The sequence below is a fragment of the Penicillium vulpinum genome, assembly GCF_028829585.1.
Source record: "Penicillium vulpinum strain IBT 29486 chromosome Unknown utg000004l_segment0_segment0, whole genome shotgun sequence".
NCBI lineage: Eukaryota > Fungi > Ascomycota > Eurotiomycetes > Eurotiales > Aspergillaceae > Penicillium > Penicillium vulpinum.
The window spans coordinates 2794742-2813561 of NW_026643244.1; the positions used below are offsets into that span (position 1 = coordinate 2794742).

Below are 18820 nucleotides of genomic sequence, written 5' to 3' on the forward strand. Positions count from 1 at the left end.
ATAGCTGATTTCTTATCGCCACGTGATACGATAAACTGCTCGCGACGTCATCACCTCGCGTCAGCCTCTTATGAGAGCTGCTACATTTTTGAAAATAATTCACAAATCTCTTTGATTTATTTCCTTGGCATTCGTCTCTAAAATGTCCGCCCTACGATGCATCCGCTCTGCGCGTGGCTCCCCGCTCCTCCGCCTTGGAGGTCTACAATCGTACCACATCAGCCAACCCTCCATACATCGATTGCGACCCGTCTTTCGCTCTTTGCACAGCCTGCCAAGCTATAGCAAATGGCAGCCCGGCCCAATTCCATTCCAATTGCAATGTTCCATCCGACCATCGCTCCCAAAATCCACAGCGCGAAGCTACACTGGATCTACCGGCAAAGCCGAAGCCGATCTCCTGGTCGAGGAACTACAAGAGCTGTACGAAGTCGCCAAAGACGAGTTCGAAATAGCCACGGAGAGCACCGAGTCATCTACCATCTATGCTGCCTCGGACCGCGAGTCTGCCCGCGATGCTCTCAACCAGCTGGCCACTGTGTACAGCCTCTACACTGCTCGTCCAGGGGAAGTCGAGAATGAGACAGAGGAGTCGCTCTTTGAAGGAGAGGAGTCCCCGGAGAGCGCTATTGTCGAGACCCAATACAATCCGGCGGAGATCCCGCAGGGTATTAAGGATGAGGTGCGTCGGCGGGTCGGGCATCGGATTCGGGAATTGAAGAATGCTGTTGAGGCGTTGGAGCAGAGCGCAATGGAGGAGTGAGCATGTTTTGTCGCGTGGCTGTTCGAACTCGGGTCTATCACTACTGAGGTGTAACCGATGATATGGTTCAAGGTCTGGATGCGGCAATTGTATATTTAAAGGTCTAACTGGTGGCTTTGTATACTATGGTCCATATCAGCGAAAGAAATGAAGACATTATGTATTTTGAGTCTGCAAGCTCTATTTTGTCTAGGTATAAAGATCACACCTGGCATGTGAGTTCATGAAAGCAAATCATAATATAATAAAATCACCTAGGAAATAGATCACCTGGTTCAGCAGGTTGATCAGGTTAAGCTTTAAGATAAGATATCAATTAAATCATTGCTGAAAAGCCCCGGCAGCATCAAGGCCAAGGTGGTATCAAGTGGTTTCAACAATCCGCAAAACGCCATACAGAAAGTGATTTTCAGCCATCCATAGTACGCCCGGCCGCAAATAGCTAATTCGTTGGGTCGTAAGGCACGACAATCGCATGCAATAATGTGTATTCAAAGGGGTGGTTCATTAGACAAGAGTGAAAGGGGTCATAGTCAAGCGATCGGGGCTCGGTGATAGGAGAGATCCTTCTTTATGTGTTGTTCTCTGGTGGCGTTTCAATTGGTCTACGAAGGATCGATGTTAGCATGTAGTCGATCCAGATAAGGCCTAGATCATAGAGCTTACCAGGACGTGTGAAGCTCTTAGAGCACCCTGCAAAAAGGCATTTATGTTTTCGCTCTCCGTGGGCTAGATGGGTCAGTAAAAATAAGTTAAACGTTCAAAATGGAAGGCGTGTCATACTAAGTCTGTGACTAGACATATTCGAAGACTGATGTGATGTTAGAACATGAGTCGGTACATTACATGGAGATAGAGGAACTCACGTCGCCTGTGGTGAAGCTGCATCCTGGCCAGGTGCATTTGAAAGGCTTTTCGCCAGTGTGAGTTCGTGAATGTGTTTCTGAGATAGTTAGCGGTGAATTCAAGAAGAATTTGAGGAGGACATACTCAATTCACTGCTATCTGTAAATGATTTGTTGCAATGTTTGCATGTGTAGGGCTTGTCACCACGATGGCTGCGCTCGTGTCGATCTAATGTCGCCTGTCTAGCAAACGCCTTGCCACACACCGAGCACGAGAAGTTCTTATCTGCAAAGGTCCCGTTTGTGTTAGTACATTTGTCCTATCATCGATAGATAGCGAGATGGTAGATATCACATACAGTTACTATGTGTAAGGAAATGGCCCTGAAGCTTAGACTTCTGTGAGAAGGGTTCGTCCGGACGATGGCATCCTTCCCAGCAGCAGTAGTATCCATTGCCCTTGGCACCGTTCACGGTATTCATATGACTAGTAGTGAGGTGCTCTTGAAGGGCACCGCACTCGGCGAATGTAGCACCACAAGCAGCCTTGATTCCACAAATATCAGTTGACCACTTGCAGATGTGCAGCTTATTGTCCACCGGAGAAAATTCCGGTGTGGTAAGCACAGATGAAGAATCACCTTCGAGGGGTGGTGGGGTCTCGGCTGGACTGGGAATAAGGTGAGAGCTGATGCTTGAGCGAGACTGACGGGAATAAGGGGAATATGGGTGAGAATGAGCATGGGTATGAGGTCGGCAGCGATGGTGATTGCGGTGAGGTCCTTTGCGAATATTTTGCAGGTTGAAATCATTGGGATTTTTGAAATGGCTGTGGACATGATGATGTTCAGGATCGAAGCAGTTGAATGCGTCCGAGGTGTCGATTTTGGGTTTGTCGAAGGTATTGAGACCATTTGATGGTTGAGATACATGCTGATCTTGGCATATTGAGAAGTCGGAACACATACCAAGCATGTGGAAAACTTCTGCTGGGTTGACTTCTGTCTGTGTCGGGAGGGAAGGCGCAAGGAACATCCCTTGCCAATCTTTCTGGAAATCATGGCACTCGAAGTGGTTGGAAACTTCTTGGTCGCAGTGGGTGGCATGCGTTTGATACGAGGATCGGAGATTTTCCTGTTGGTATGGGTCAACGAGCCCAGGAAGAGGATGCTGCATGGCTTTCGTCACATGGCTAACGGAATGATTTCCCATTGCCATGGAAGGGAACATCCCCGTGTCTAGCGACAGTGGATTGTTAAGTCCGAACAGATTGTCAAAGCCACAGTCTTGAGTCGCAGTACCATCACAACAGTGGTCTTCGAAGCACAAGGGATCAATACTTTCACAGTGATTGTCCTCGCAGGTATCCACTTCGCAGTGGTTGGTATCACAATGATTATCCTCGCAGTGGTCATCGTGGCAGTCATCATCATCACAGTTCTCGTTCGCGCAATGAGTAACTGAGCATACAGTGGAAGTGTCACAGCCCACAAAGCCGTCACATACTGACCCACAGTCTAGCGCGCAGTCATCTACATCACAGCAGGCCTCATCGACCTCGCAATGGGGTAGGGGTGTCTGGGTCTCGTGGCTTGAACAGTTCCAATGATGTTGGGCAACATTACCCGAGGGATCTACCGCAGCCTTGCCATCAATGTGGAAGGCTTCCCAGTTGCATTCAAGGCAGAAATCGCTTTGTTGGATTTGGGACGCCATGGTGCACGGTTCACTTCAGATGATAGAGGGAACGTATCGGATCAAGATCAAATCGGTTCGCCAGGAACAGTGTGGTCACGAGAGCGTTTACAGTGAACGATATGGGGAAAGTGTAGTCGAGGAGTCGAGCAGTGTGCGACCGTAAGTGGGACAGTAAATGCCGACCAGGTACAATACCCTACTGCAAAAACCACGTAACCACGAGGCAAAGCGCTACCCAGCGTGTCCGCCGTTCCCAAGAGGAAATTCAGGTTGTATTGCCCAATGATATGCTCTCACAGAGGGGTCTCACAATGCGCTTGGCCTAGACTGATTGAGAATAGGCGCAATCGGAGAATTGACCGCGATCGGAAAAGCAAAAACGAGGACCTTGGAGTCGCAAATGCAGGATCAAACCGAAAGTATTGTGAGAGGATTAGGCGGCATAATCTGATGCCAACTGGGACCCCTCAAGTGCAGCCGTGAGGACCTTCGGGACGCAGGAGAGGATGGGGACCTTGGGGGTTAGGCGTCATGATTTTCGAGCGAATCCTAGAACGTGCTTTGGTGATCAACTTGGGCAGATTTTGTGATATATATGATATAAAGAGTCAAAGCTGTAGGAAGCAAAGACCTAAGAACAATAGAAACTAGAAAATGACCCCCAGCATTCCGATGAAGAATTCCTTTTCGCAGGCGGAGATGATTTCCCCGGCCCCAAAAATGCTGACTAACGTCTATTCTGCCTGTCTGGTCCGACTTGCCGTAACAGCTCTAATCCAGCAATTTATACTCCGTAGACGTTGTATACCGAGAAAGTGACATTAGTTGATAGATTCTAAAGCTGGGTCATATCTAACTAGTGTATTATATTATACCCAATTAAACAGCCCGACTTGGCGAAATCAGCTTTGCAATCTGGTCACCGCCTTTGCCCCGGATCGACTATCAGCTTATCGCGAGGCTCCAACATCCACTTGCGATGACCCGCGAACAACGTGCTCGTTGACAACTGGATTCAAAGCAACCATAGCGCTTACAGAATCTAAATAGAGAAGCCAACTGCATTCAATTGGGTTCCTCGAATATTGATTGTACACCGTATCCGAGGCTCTAATCAACGACCCTGTTCTGTCCTGCATCAGCCACTGCAGACTAATCGCAATAAACACCCCGATCTGATATCCGTATATCTCTACACAATCGCAATGGGCAACATCTGCTCCCGCTCTTCCAATGAGACAGACGCCTTCAGTCAGCCGGGCCGTGTAGTCGGCACCGATTCAGGGACGAGTGCTGCACCCCGCGCCCCACTTCCAGCCAAGACAAACTGGAAGGCTACACCTGGTCGCACTCTAGGTGAGGGCAATACAAATAGCAGTACTGCTGCAGCGGATGAGGCACGTGCAAATGCTGCAATTGCTGCACAGGTATGACAACCTATTTCCCGCCGACATATGCTGTGTAGGGCTCCGATTGCTGACTTACGGGTGTTACAGAAACGCGCCGATAGCGCTTCCGCCAATAAAGGAAAATTAGGCTCAAAGTTGGCTGCACAAAAGGCACAGACTCAAGCGCAAACATTGGATCAAGTCAGTCGCACAGAAAGGGTTGCGCGAGATGTAGATGGGGTCGAGGCTGCAAGGAGATGGGAATAGGCATACCCATGCGACATTTTGATTTTATCATCACTGCCATTAACTATATCCCGGCGATTTGCTTGTTGGCGTTGTATTTGGGGGCTACTTGTCCGTTTGTAGCGTTCTGTTTGATTTTTGTTTTGTCCTCAGAACTCTGGAATCAAGCATCTCTTTGAAGGTTTAATTGATGCGATGATGCTGCTCTTGAAAGGTGCTCCGATGAGTCGATCTTTCTCCAATTCTACACTATCAGATGAGAATAATGATTATAGGCCTAGTGAGGTATGGTTTATAGAAGAATCAAGACACATCAAAGATATCGTACAATCGTTGTTATTGAACAAGTATCTGTAATCTACTGTGAACTAAAGATTGACTTAGAGGACCTAAAGAACATTGTAGCGGCCACCCACCGGAGCGCGCGCCTCACCCTCTGAAGCTGCCAGTGTGGCGTCTTTGAGCAGCCGTCTAAGCTCGTGGATGGCAGTGGTGACTGAAATCTCCGTCTCACCCTCAACAAGAATGTACAGCTTGGGAAGCTCCCCGGGACCTGGTTCCTTTCCGGCGGCGTAGAAATTGCCCTTCGTGGTGATGGATGTGCCGGATGCTTCCAAGATCTTTGCGACGTTCGTGCGGTTTGTGACAGCCCAGCGTGCTTTTTCTATATAACGGAAATAAAACGGTAAGTGAAAAATAAAAGATGGGAGCAATACAGGATAACTTACGAGGGAAATCATTGATCTCCAGCGTTGCATGGAAGGCTCCAGCGTCAGGCCCGCGGTTATCAATGGGTACACCCGATCTCATCACACCCGCACGACTCAAACGTGCGTTGATCTCTGCAACCGCAGAGCCCACCTTGTCCAACGGGTTCTTTGAAGCATTCGCTGGCGCTCTCTCAGTACGGTGTACAACAATCTTCCCATCAAGATCAATGCCTTTTGGCACACCCGGCACAGACACGGCTGCTGTGGGTGATGTAACAACTGGGTCGGCAGTGGATCGGACAGCTGAAAGAGCTTTGTTGAATCGATCATCTGACTCCAATTCAGTCTCAGGTTTATCATCTTCATCATCATTATCATCCCCAGTTTTGTATGCTTTCCGCTCACGCAGTCGCGCAGTTTCACGTTCCATATTAAGGCGATCAAGACCTTTTCCACCAAATCCATGGCGTGAGAAATGCTTCTCCTTGCCAGATTTGACCTTCTCATTAAACGAATCAACCAGCTTTTGGACGGGCTCGGGGACTTCCTGTCCACTTTGTTTGAGAGCCTTGGCAATATCCACCGCATACCGATCCTGTTCTTCGGTGATGAACGTGACGGCGGTTCCGGTGTTACCAGCTCGTCCAGTACGGCCGGCACGATGGACATAGTCCTCCAAGTGATTAGGTGCGTCATAGTTGACGACGAGCTTGAGCTGTTTGACATCTAACCCACGAGCAGCAACTGATGTTGCGACCAGAATAGGGAAAATGCCTGCCTTGAACTCTTGAATCGTGCTGTCACGATCAATCTGGTCCTTACCACCGTGAATCGACATGCAGGGATAACCCTTGTACATCAATTGTTTGAGCAAGTCATCCGCGGCCTCTTGTCGATCCACAAAAATCAACGTGCGGTCGTCTTCATTTGCGTCGTCTTCGTACAGATTTCCCAGGAGCTCCAACAGGCGGAAAAACTTCTGGTCGTTATTACGAACTTCAACAATTTGCGTGATTTCCGGAGCCACAACACTTCTGCCACCCACTGTGATCTCCACCGGGTGGTTCAGCGTCTTCCGAGCCAATGCCTCCATACTTTTGGGGAACGTGGCCGAAAAAAGGACAGTCTGCCTGTCCGGTCGGATGCTCTCCATGATCTTCACAACTTGTGGGCCAAAGCCCATATCGAACATGCGGTCACCCTCATCTAGGACAACGTACGTGATACGGCGCAGATTGAGAACTCGACCTTGGTTTGCAGCGAGCAGATCGATGAGACGGCCAGCAGTACATACAATAATTTCCGCGCCACGTTTCAGCTCGGCAATCTGGTCTTTGATGGGGGCTCCTCCATACGCACAGACAGCACGAAGACCCAAGGCCCTTAAGAAAGGCTTGCAGTCTTTGTGAATCTGAGTGGCCAGTTCACGAGTAGGTGACAAGATCATAGCGATGGGGCCGTCCATACTAGCCAAGGGCCGTTGGTCTTTGATATGCCGGAACATGGGAACCAGGAAAGCACCAGTCTTTCCTGAGCCTGTTTTTGCCACACCGATGACATCGCGACCGGACATAATCGTGGGGATTGCTTGTGCTTGGATAGATGTGAGGTTTTCCCACCCAAGCTTGTGGACGACATCTAATGTCTGTACGCCCAGACCGCATTGCGACCACTTTTGCACAGGTGTTGGAACATTGGCACCGCGGACTTTGATGCCATCTAGTTCAAGACGCAGGTTTGCTACCTCCTCCTCGGTCATCTCGGCAAGGTTGGAAGGTTCGGTGTAAAATTCCTTGCGGAATGGCTCATACTCGATCTTGCTGTGGTCGATTACCGGGATCTCTCTCTTCTTCTTTTTAATTGCTGCCAAGGCGAGGACGTCCTCGACTTTCTCGTCACCAACTACAGCGACGTCCGCTTCCTCATCGTCGTTGAACATCGCCTCGGGTTGTTGGTATGTGTTCTTCTTGGCAAACGTGGCCCCAGTTGCCCTTTCAGGCGGCGCTGAGTCTTCGAGTTCAGCCATGAAGGCATCCAGAGGATCAATTTCTTCATCATCGTCAACTTCCATGGGGGTAGACTCGGCCTGCACGTTCGTCGACTCCTCCATATGCACATCATCATTTTGATTATGGAATCGCGTATCTCGGCGTTCGGCTGCTGCACGCGCTTCCGCTGCAGCATGCTCTTCTGTACCTTCGCCTTGCATGTCTACATCGTCGTCCCCGGCATCGTCCACCTGTGAACTCGCATCTAGAGGCGGGGTCGGCAATTTTTCGAGTTTCTTGCGTGTGGATTGCTCCTCCTCATCTCCATCCCCAAAACCCAGAGTGTTGGAAGCAGATGGTTTCTCCGCTTCGGCAACTTGTCTCGAACCCAAGCCAAATCCGCTGACATTACCTGTAGCTTTCAATGGACCAGAGAGGGCGGCAGGCGGAGCGGCAGGAATATTGGCGTTTGTCGCAGATGGAGCTTTCGCAGATGCCGGGACAGCAACATCAGTACCAAGGACGGCGGGAGCAGCCGTGGTTGTGATTGACGATTTAACGATGGCCTTTGGATCGAACTTCAACTTTCCGGGGAATGCGGCAGGAGCTGTAGCAGGTGGAGATAAGCCCGATTTACGGTCAATCGCTTCAAGTATCTTTTTGGGATCAAGTGATGCCTGTTCTCGTTGCTTTCGTTCACGTTCGGCGGCTTGTTTCTGTTTCCACGCTTCGAGCTTGGCAAGTCTTTCTGCTTTCTTCTCCTCGTCTGTCTGAGCAGCCGCGGCCGGTGTAGATATCTTTGATGGCTGCGGAACACGATTAGTATGAAGAGTTAGGTATGATGCAAGGTGCAGGCAGCTCACCTCTCGGGTTCTGGACCTGGATCGTCGGCTCGGAGCGCGGCTGTCATCCCGTCTAGACTTGTGCTTCAAGTCAGCAGAATCATCTATCCGCCTGCGGTCCCGATCACGGGAGTCATCTCGCCTAGCAAGGTAATCTCTGTCACGACTTCTGCGGCGGAAATCATGGTCATCATCTCGATCTCGCCGCCGTTCTCGGGAACTTCGTCGAGCTGGTCGATAACTATCTTCATCGCGTCGGTCTATGGGGAGGTCTCGGCGTCGATATGCATCTCTATCGCGAGGGCGGTCGCGCCCACGGTATCGTCTCTAGATATAACAAGGATTGTTAGAGATCAGAAGATACTACATGAATTTTCGATGCGCCACACGTACCTCTGGGCTGCGGGATCTGTGGTAACTGCGCCCATCATCCCGCCTGGCTCTTTCATAGCGATCATCCTGTCTGCGAGGCCGTCGGGATGAAGAATATGTGCTGCCTACAGGTGATGGTGAGCGAGTATCTCCGGGGCGAGCCATTGTTGCAGGCTGATTAGTGAGTTTTACTGGAACGCAAAAGCACCCGGGACACGGAGTGAAGGAGGAGAGAGAAAGCGTGGGAGAGAGAGCGCGGCGTGAGAAAAAGGGTTGAGACGACAATTCAAGCCTCAGGCCAGCGAGAGGAAAGAACGTGTGAGGTGTTTGTCTATCGCATCGTCACTTGCGCAAACCGTTGGAATGAAGAAACAGATTACATAATGCCATGTGATGAGCTAGTCCCGATGCGGATAGGTACGACAAAGTAGGCGCGACACCTGCTCCGCTTGCGTCAACAGCTCCTCTATCAATTCTTAGCTTTTGAAGATTCGATTGCTAATTTGTCTCATCTTTACGCTTCGTATTTTACCTCGCTCCAGCTAAATCTGCTTCGATAATTACTCCATGTCTTGGCAGTCGGCAGCTCGGGGGGCTTGCGCACCCTGCACCGCGGTTCTCTCCCTCGCCGTACTGGCGTGATCGACCTGCAGAACCAGCTTAGTCGCGTCTGTCTGGCAGCCAACTCTGGTCTGGCGCGCCCGCAAATCCAACCCATTTCCTCCCCCCAATCGCCATTCCAATCAAATTCGTTCGCGACTGCTTCTATCGCTCCCAAGGCGAGCAAGACACCCAAGGCGAAGAGCTCTAAGAACGCCCACAATGAATCGAAGAAGAACAAGAAGCCCATGAGTGAGAAACAGCAGGAAGCTCAGAGGCTCAAGAAACTCAGAGCTCAAATCACAGAGCTCAAGGCGACTGCCCTGCTCGAGCCGCCTAAGAGGCTAGTCGTCAGTGCCTTTGGTCTTGCTATGGCTGAGAAGCTGCGCGAGATCAAAGGTCAATACAAGATCCAGGAAGCATTTATACTTGCTATAGAGCATGGCAAATCCCTCAGCGGCCTTGAGAGGGAGGTATGTGCCCTCGAACTCATTCGTATTCGTTAGAAGCAGCATGCTAATGCTCCAACTCCAGAGATTCCAATCTCAAGCTGATGCGAATAAAGTTGCTAATACCGCTGCCCACGATGCATGGATCAGGTCACACACACCTCTTCAGATCAAGGAGGCCAACTCCGCCCGTTCAAACCTTTCGCGTCTTAGTAACAAGAGCTACCCTTCCCTCAAAGACGACCGCCTGCCCAAGTCACCCAAGTCTGCCTACATGTTTTACGTGATAGACCGCCTCGGTGCCGAGAACTACCATGGAAAGCCCGGCACAGAGACCTTCAAATACATTGGGGAGGAATGGGCTCAACTACCCCAATCGGAGAAAGATGTAAGAGCACTCAGCAGCATTGATGCATACCGGATTTTGCAGGGGCTGACCATAGATCTAGCGCTACGAACAATTGCACGTCGAAGATCGCCAACGGTATGAGAGAGAGCACCTGAAGGCGTATGGAGTCCCAGCGCAGGCAGTCAGGATCACTGCGGGTAAATCGGAAGACTCCATTTGAACCCGAGCTACAACCTAAACCAGAGTTGTAACGAGAAGTTCCATTGGGATTATGTTGACCTAGTTGAGGTCTTTCGGAAAGTGGTTAGCTCAGTTTGGACATCCAAGCTTGTTTGTCACATGTCGTTTTCAATTTCCTATATGGCCTGATTCGCGTCTCCCTATTGTATTGTAGTTTTTTTTTGTCAAACAGTTTCCTTGTATGTTTTTGCTTGGCCGAGCTGTGGAAGCGCTGTGATAGGATATCGTAATGAATCGATGCATACCTCAGTTTAACCATCTCCAATGCAATTCGATTCTCTCAATGGTAGTGTCTCCATTGAATCAATGAGTCAGAGAGAAAAATCCCTTTTAGTCCTTTATTTACGCCGCAGACTCTCCACCAACCCCGCACTAGGCCCTTTTTTTTTTTTAACTCCGATCAAGTGGCGGTGTGAAAAAGATGTGTTGCGCTTGCAGGTGGCTCTTTTAGTCTGAGACTTGTAAATTGGGCTCAAGGAGATTTCCAGCATCTTCCGCGTACTCCATGCTTGTAAAACATAGGTTGTTTGGGCATACTCAAGGGCAAAATGCAAACATTGTACTCCGTAGGTACGCGCGGAAGTATATAATGTACAGCATCTTGGAGTCCCTGCATTTAGGTATGTGATTTCTGATGCATTTTGTACTCCGTATAGACAAAAGATATATATAAGCACTCAATGGTTATATACTTCGATGCAATTGGAGTTTGAATGAATTAAAGTACCACGGTACTACACAATTTATGTTGTTGCAATCCATGGACTTGAAGTTGAGAACCATGGAATCGGGGAACTGTTTGTTTATCAAGGGGTCTGTGCAACATTGACCTCTCGAGTACATTGTATGCCATGCAGATTGTAGGAGAAAAAATTCTAAACATACATATTCAAGTATACAAATGTACAGAGTACATACAATTCCCTTCCACTCAGTTCCAAGGGAGGGCGTACTTGCTTCATTCTTCATAGAGATAGGCATTTGGCCCTTCTGTGTTCCCAGCCATTCATGTTTTGGTTTTTTTCTTTTTTTTTCGCCTTCTCCCAGGGGTGTTCATGTAGGTACATATAATGATGTTCGAGGACTTGAATAACTTCTATGTTTATCTGAACGCTCGACCACATCAATGAAACAGCAACCTTAAACAAGTACATTGTACAGACGGGGTACATACATTGAAACTTTGCGGGTCAAATGGGATGATCTTCACCTCCACCGCCTGAACTTGCTATCCCTGCCTCTTCAAAAGATCCCCTCCCTAGGCTTAACTTTTCCCTATTTTTTCTCCCTTGACTCCCTTGACTCACTTGAAATTCCCTGTGTTCACTTTACAGCAGACACAGTCTTACAGCCTGCGTCACTGTGTCCTGATCTGTCTAAATACCACTTATATCAGCATAAAAAAACACCTGAAGTCGCGCCGGTCGTGCAGGGAGGCTATCTGACTTGATTTTTACTTGATTTATTGCTTTCTACATAGGCTCACAGCGCCCGCTTGCGCAACCTTACCGCACCGATATCGCACTCTCGCAACTCCGCGTCCACGAACTCCGTCTGTGATCGATTGGGACAATATTCCCCCACCAGGACTGGAATCTAACCCAGCCACCGATGCGTTCGTCATTTGATATCGCTGAGTTGCCACATCAGTGATTGGACCGGCCGTGAAAATAGCGCATGTGATTTTCGATATGGAAGCGATTGAGGCGTCTTATCGTGTATGCGCGGGGGGAAACAGCAATGCGGAGGATGTCGCATACTACACACGGAACATGCGAATGGAGGAGAAACTCCGCGAGGAGATCTGGGGTACTATCTCGACTGGCCCAGCGAGTTTCCGCCTCTCAGATAACTATGTACACCAGAAAGTAGATTTGGTCACCGGATTGAGTTTTCGCTTTCCGACCAGCTCGTCAGAGCCACCGTCGTACGACCAGCCTCCGCCCCTCTACGATGATGCGATCCATGATCTTCCTCCTGAATACTCCACACTGCCTCCACTGGCGCAGCGCAAATCCACGGCTGTTTTCTTCGCGCCAAATACTCTGGAAATATCATATAATCCGTCATCCTCGCTGCTAAAAGACCGCATGCTGGATGTACGAATTGATTTTGAAAATCCAACTGGTATTCGGGAACATAAGAAGAAAAAACCGGCCGCAAAGAGAGCAGTAGCCCCTCCTACTCCCCCTCCTCCTCCGCCGCCACCGGCAGGAGGGGCTGGTGGAGGAGATGACAATCACAAAGGCGACGGTGATGCTGGTGGGGCTGGCGGTGATTCAGGCGGCGACGGAGGCGGCGACGGGGGAGATGGTGGGGGAGATGGTGGGGGAGATGGCGGTGACGAATGGAGTAATTGGAATGTGAGCGGAAAGAAAGACAAAAAGAAGAAAGAAAAAGAGGAGGAAGAAAGAAAGGCCAAAGAGGAGGAAGAACGAAAGGCCAAGGAGGAGGAAGAGAGAAAGGCCCAGGAGGAGGAAGACAGAAAGGCCAGGGAGGAAGAAGAACGAAAGGCCAAGGAGGAAGAAGAACAAGAGGCCAAGGAGGAAGAAGAACGAAAGGCCAAGGAGGAAGAAGAACGAAAGGCCAAAGAGGAGGAAGAACGAAAGGCCAAAGAGGAGGAAGAACGAAAGGCTGCTGCGTCCTCTGCTGCCAACAATCTTAGCTGGGCTGAAGATGATGGTGGGGGCGACCATTCCTGGGCTGCGTTCACGAGCGTAAAAAAAAAGAAGAAAGGAAAGGTAAGACCGTCCTCCTCCAATATACAATACAAGCATCTAAGTAAAACCACAGGACACATTTCCACCCTCCGGGGGCTTCCAGGACGTAAGTCTAAATGATGGCGCACCGCAATTAGACTTGAACTTCGATAATGCGGCTCCCAAGACCGGCGGAACTGGGTTTAGTTTTGGGGGATGGGGCAAAGACTGGAATACGGGCGGCAAACTTGATCCTCTTTCGAACGAAGAACCCAAGGACAACAACCCATGGGATAAGAAGAAATCATTGGATAGTGGCGAATTCGATTTTGATTTGGGCTCCGCACCCGCCGAAACCAAGCAAGAAGACGACTGGGGCGCAGGGGGGTGGGCTGTGAGCAAAGACAAAAAGAAGAAGGGGACGGCCGATCCAGAGCCCATCCCAGAGGCTCCTGCACCTCCGCCTCCGCTTGCACCCAGAGTCGACTTCACACAAGAAGCATGGTTTCGAAATCTCTCCAAGTCTGAACAGCGTAAAGCGAAGAAGGAGATGGAGAAAAAGATCAAAGACGAGGAAGCTACAGCACAGCTGGCGGCAGAGCAGGAAGCAGCTCAGGCAGCGGCTGCGGCTGCGGCTGAACTGGTGGTCGAGGAGACCGAAAAACCACTCGAGGCAGATAATGACTGGGGCTGGGGTGTTCCAGTGAAGACAAAAGATAAGAAAAAGAAGAAGATCGACCTTTTAGCTGATCCGGAGCCTATCATCGAACCACCAAAACTCAAAGAGCCGGTTGATCCATTTGCTATTTGGGGAGTTTCAAAGAAAAGCAAAGGCAAATCAGAGCCAGTACCCGAGCCAGAACCTATTCGGGAACCCGAACCTGAGCCGGAGCCAGAGCCAGAGCCAGAACCTGAGCCTGAACCTGAACCTGAACCTGAGCCGGAGCCTGAACCTGAGCCTGAACCCGAGGCGCCAAAAATACCGGATGAGCCTCTATATGACAATTGGCGTGAGATATCGTCTAAAGAACGCAAGAAACGGGAGAAACAATTGATGCGTAAGGGCCTTCCCATTCCCGGCAAGGATTTCGAGCTCCCATCAGATAAGCAACTTGAAGAAGTGCCTGAGCCGGTTGTTGAGCCAGAGCCAGTAGCTGAGCCAGAACCTGAGCCAGAACCTGAACCAGAACCGGAGCCAGAACTAGAGCCAGAACCAGTGCCTGAGCCTGTACCTGAGCCTGAACCCGAGGCGCCAAAAATACCGGATGAACCTCTATATGAAAATTGGCGTGAGATATCATCCAAAGAACGCAAGAAACGGGAGAAACAATTGATGCGTAAGGGCCTTCCCATTCCCGGCAAGGATTTCGAGCTCCCATCAGATAAGCAACTTGAAGAAGTGCCTGAGCCGGTTGTTGAGCCAGAGCCAGTACCTGAACCCGAACCAGAACCCGAACCGGAACCTGAACCGGAACCTGAACCGGAACCTGAACCGGAACCTGAACCTGAACCTGAACCCGAACTAGTCCTAGAGCCGGAACCAGAGCCCGAACCAGAGAAACCGACCGAAGAGGATTCTTGGGGTATTTGGGGGCCGGCAAAGGACAAGAAAAAGAAGAAGAAGATCATGGATTATGAAGACCCCCTCCACGTGCCCCCACACCTCCTTCCCAGGGCTTTACTCCAGAGCCAGAAGCTTTCTATGATAATGCCGACGATGTTTGGGCGGAGCTAGCTCCTAAGACTTCCAAGGGCTCAAAGAAGACCATGAAAGCCATCGAACCCCCCAAAGAAGAAAAAGCCTCTAAAAGCTTCTGGTCGACATTGACCGGGGGATCTATGAGCAAAAAATCAACGAAGAAGGCCAGAGAGGAAAAGGAGGAACCCGACCCTATAGAAGAGGAAGACCTGCTTATTGATGTTGGCGATGACCTTCCAGAGCTGCAACCTGAGCTAGAGCCAGAGCCAGGACCCGAACCTGAACCTGAACCTGAACCTGAACCTGAACCTGAGCCTGAGCCTGAGCCTGAGCCTCCTGCCCCCGAAAAGACTAAACTTAAGACTTCTAAGCTTAGTGTTGCTGAACGCATCAAGGTCTTAGAGCAGGCCAGGAAGGACAAGGCAAAGGCAGAAAAATCTAGCTCAAAGAGCAAATCCAAGGAAACGAAGGTCGAGCCCGAACCTGAACCTCCCGTAGAGGAGCCCGCTCCAACGAAGAGTTCAAAATCCAAGGCTAAGACAGCAGAAGCTCTGGAGTTTAAAGAGAGGAAAGTTTCGAAGGACTCTATTCCCGGAAGCTTCCCAGACTTTGGAGATGACCCCGAGCCCGAGCCTGAGCCTGAACCAGAACCAGAGCCTGAACCAGAACCAGAGCCTGAACCAGAACCAGAGCCTGAACCAGAACCAGAGCCGGAGCCGGAGCCAGAGCCAGTACTAGAGCCAGCACCAGAGCCCGAGCTCGAGCCTGAAGCGGCGAAACTACCTGATGAGCCTCTATATGCAAATTGGCGCGATATAACGTCTAAAGAGCGTAAGAAGCGAGAGAAGCAATTGATGCGTAAGGGGCTTCCCATTCCTGGCAAGAATTTCGAGCTCCCATCCGATGAGCCGCCTAAAAAAGCGCCTGAACCGGTTGCGGAACCGGTTATTGAGCCAGTTGTTGAGCCAGTTGTTGAGCCAGTTGTTCAAGCTGAGCCCGAGCCTGAATCTGAACCCGAACCCGAACCCGAACCTGAACCTGAACCTGAACCTGAGCCCGAGCCTGAGCCTGAGCCCGAGCCACCAGTCCCAGATCTTTCAAAAATGTCGAAAAAGGAACTCAAGAAGTACAAAAAGGTCGAAGCGGAGAAAGCCGCAGCCGCCGCAGCAGCTGTAGCGGCGGCTCCCAGGGAGCCAACCCCACAGCCTCCCGAGGAAACACGTGAACTAGTACCGGAGCCTGAGCCGGAACCAATAGCAGAACCAGAACCAGTCCCAGAGCCTAAACCGGAGCCTGAGGCTGAGCCCGAACCTGTATCAGTACCTGAACCTGCACCTGAGCTTGTACTCGATGAGGCAGAAGAGAAAGACGAAGCTGCTCCTCCTATGCCCCCACCGGAGCCTACCAAACAGCCTCCAAAACCCGCGAAGAAGGAGCGACCACGCACTGAACGCACTACAACTGCCTCTTCATGGGGTTTTTGGGGGGGCGCGCCGCCCCCGAAGAAGTCGATTAAGAAGGAAAACAAGATTCAGGAAGGAGCAGAACCTCCGAAAAAGCTAACTAAAAAGGAAAACACACAGGAGGAAGCAGAACCTCCCAAGAAGCTAAGTAAGAAGGAAAAGGTCCCAGAGGCAGAGCCCCCAAAGAAAAAAGAGTCTACTCGAGAACGTCCACCCGCAGTACGGTCAAAATCCACAAAATCCCGACCCAGAGACCCTGAGGCAGAAGTGGAACGGTCTGCGTCTGACCGGGAACAGCGGCGAGAACGAGAGGGGCGGCCCTCGAAGAACCAACGTGGCCTGGCCTTGGCTAACATGGTACTGGGTACACCCCAGTCCAAAAGCAAATCGACTCGCAAACCTGGCTCTTCATCGAAACCCGTTTCCAGGCGTCCATCATTTGATATAGAGGACAAAACTACTGATCCAGCCCCTCTAGATGAAAAGCCTGAGGTTTCTGACAAAGCAGCCAAACTGATGGGGATGGATCCCTCCAAGTCTCGACGTGAGCGCCCGCGCACGGACAGGCAGAAATCAGGCATGTTCATTTCCGTCACATGTTACTTATCATCGCTAACTTCCTACAAAACAGTTCGCGATCCATATGCGATCGAGGACGATGACCTTGTTATGGTCGACATGGAGGATGCCGAGGGTCAATCACCGAAAGAGGGCTCCAGAGGCTCGAAGCGCAAGTCTAAGAGACAGGTATGCCGGGATGATTGCAGTGTTCTTTGTGTCGTTGCACTAACCGCCGATCCTTGTAGCCGCGCCCCAGGTTCGACGACGAGGATGACGCTGTATTGGTTGATCCATATCAAGCGCATCCTACCGCAGAGGTCATGTCGGGACCAGAAAATATGGGCTTTGTCAATGCGCCTCCAAGAGAACGTCGTCTGAAGCGCTCCAACACCGCGCCGCCGCCTAAGAAACAAGAGACCGGTGGACTCATGGGGCTCCTGGATTCTCTGCGGAAAACCGCACGCCCAGAACGTCCAGAACGCCCAGAAATGCCAGAGAGACGGAAGTCTCGCTTGTATCGTGACGACGACGCAAGATATCCTCCAGAAATGGAGCGCGATGGTGCTCGACGAGCACGCCGCGAAGATCGACGCCGAGGATCTGTGCGACCAGATACCGATGCCGATGGTTTCGTAACCGATGCCGCCGGTGTAGGTGCAGGTGGCGATACAGAAGCCGAAGAAGCGGAAGCTCGGCGCGCAGCACGCCAGTCACGGCGTGGATCCCGCAAGGCGCCTTCCGACTCTCGTGAAAGCGAGGCTCGGGAAGCAGAGGAGCGGCGGGCGAGACGAAAAGAACGAGAACGTGAACAGCGTGCTCGCGAAGAGGAAGAGGAAGAACGTCTACGAGAAGAAGATCGTATACGAGAAGAAAAGCGGGCCCGACGAGCTGCACGTGAAGAACGTCGTGCTCGAGAAGAACAAGCAGCTCGTGAAGCTGAAGCCGAAGCTGCGGCTGAAGCTAGGGCGGCAGAACGCCGCGAGCGCCGAAGACTGCGTGAAGAGGAGATGATGGCTGCGAGAGCGAGCCGACATCGTGAGCGTGAGCGTGAACGTGAACGTGAACGCGAGCAAAGGATCCCTGATGAGGTCTTTGCTGATAGGCGTGAGACAAACCGTCGAGGGGCTCGCAGCTCCCGCGCGTTTGAAGAGCCGACCGCTCGTCGTCGAAAGTCTAAGGTCGCTCCTGAGCTAGTTCGGGAGCCACTCATGACTGGTGGTTTGAATCCCAAGACTTCTTCCTGGGTTTACTCGCAAAGCGATGAACCTCCGGAGCCACCGCCAATTGTCCCCACTCTTATTGATCTACCTCCTCTTGCGGCTGACGATGGAGGTAATGCTCATTCCCTTTCGTCGGACGAGGAAGCTCGTCGTGCTCTTCGCCGTAAGGCCCGCCAACGTGCCAGATATGAGGAAGAGATTGATGATGCTCGTTCCCGACATCGTGGTTCTCGTCGTGACGGTGTGAAGAGCAGCTCAGGAAGTGGTGATTATGAACGTGACCGTGGAATGAGGTCCCAGCCCGGGAGCCGAGGTGGTCCGCCGAGTTCGGGTGTTAAGAAGCCCAGTTGGTTCCGTAAATTGACGAATCTGTAAACCAGAAATTTGGCAGTTCTCTATGCTTGTGTGAGAACTTGTTTTCGGTTTGTTTTGTATTGATATTGATTGCAGCGTTCTTTTTCTTCCCTTTTTTGGTTATTTATAAGGTGATGAAACCCCAGACACAGATGTGACGACATATATGAAGTTCATATGATACTATGACCTAGCAATATACGCAATTTGGATTCTTTGTTATTATTATTTTCAGGTGGCTACTGTAATATGTTTCATGATACAGCAGTGTAGTTCGCGGGCTAGATTCTTCACTAATGAGATGCCTCTTGAAAAGGGATAATTTCGGCTTCTA

The 18820-nt window shown here is 50.7% G+C and overlaps 7 protein-coding genes across 7 annotated transcripts; 5 read left to right on the forward strand and 2 right to left on the reverse strand.

Moving 5' to 3' along the window:
* Positions 1-142: 142 nt before the first annotated feature.
* Positions 143-763, forward strand: N7479_009553 (uncharacterized protein; the record flags this gene model as incomplete). The annotated part of the gene is made up of 1 exon (XM_057257246.1): positions 143-763. One exon carries the CDS (start codon positions 143-145, stop codon positions 761-763), a length of 621 nt encoding a protein of 206 aa, XP_057104704.1.
* Positions 764-1270: 507 nt separating this feature from the next.
* N7479_009554 (C2H2-type zinc finger protein) lies at positions 1271-3324 on the reverse strand (the record flags this gene model as incomplete). The annotated part of the gene is made up of 6 exons (XM_057257247.1): positions 1271-1368; positions 1430-1492; positions 1547-1574; positions 1630-1706; positions 1754-1894; positions 1968-3324. 6 exons carry the CDS (start codon positions 3322-3324, stop codon positions 1271-1273), a joined length of 1764 nt encoding a protein of 587 aa, XP_057104705.1.
* Positions 3325-4511: 1187 nt separating this feature from the next.
* Positions 4512-4961, forward strand: N7479_009555 (uncharacterized protein; the record flags this gene model as incomplete). Its single annotated transcript, XM_057257248.1, has 2 exons — positions 4512-4733; positions 4803-4961. The coding sequence occupies 2 exons, from the start codon at positions 4512-4514 to the stop codon at positions 4959-4961; spliced, it is 381 nt and encodes a 126-aa protein (XP_057104706.1).
* Positions 4962-5329: 368 nt separating this feature from the next.
* N7479_009556 (uncharacterized protein) lies at positions 5330-9017 on the reverse strand (the record flags this gene model as incomplete). The annotated part of the gene is made up of 4 exons (XM_057257249.1): positions 5330-5604; positions 5669-8444; positions 8502-8807; positions 8874-9017. 4 exons carry the CDS (start codon positions 9015-9017, stop codon positions 5330-5332), a joined length of 3501 nt encoding a protein of 1166 aa, XP_057104707.1.
* Positions 9018-9235: 218 nt separating this feature from the next.
* Positions 9236-10470, forward strand: N7479_009557 (transcriptional regulator family: HMG; the record flags this gene model as incomplete). The annotated part of the gene is made up of 4 exons (XM_057257250.1): positions 9236-9269; positions 9432-9925; positions 9987-10289; positions 10351-10470. The coding sequence occupies 4 exons, from the start codon at positions 9236-9238 to the stop codon at positions 10468-10470; spliced, it is 951 nt and encodes a 316-aa protein (XP_057104708.1).
* Positions 10471-12181: 1711 nt separating this feature from the next.
* On the forward strand, positions 12182-14924 carry N7479_009558 (uncharacterized protein; the record flags this gene model as incomplete). The annotated part of the gene is made up of 2 exons (XM_057257251.1): positions 12182-13231; positions 13284-14924. The coding sequence occupies 2 exons, from the start codon at positions 12182-12184 to the stop codon at positions 14922-14924; spliced, it is 2691 nt and encodes an 896-aa protein (XP_057104709.1).
* A 32-nt stretch (positions 14925-14956) lies between these two features.
* Positions 14957-18507, forward strand: N7479_009559 (uncharacterized protein; the record flags this gene model as incomplete). Its single annotated transcript, XM_057257252.1, has 2 exons — positions 14957-17098; positions 17158-18507. 2 exons carry the CDS (start codon positions 14957-14959, stop codon positions 18505-18507), a joined length of 3492 nt encoding a protein of 1163 aa, XP_057104710.1.
* Positions 18508-18820: the final 313 nt, after the last annotated feature.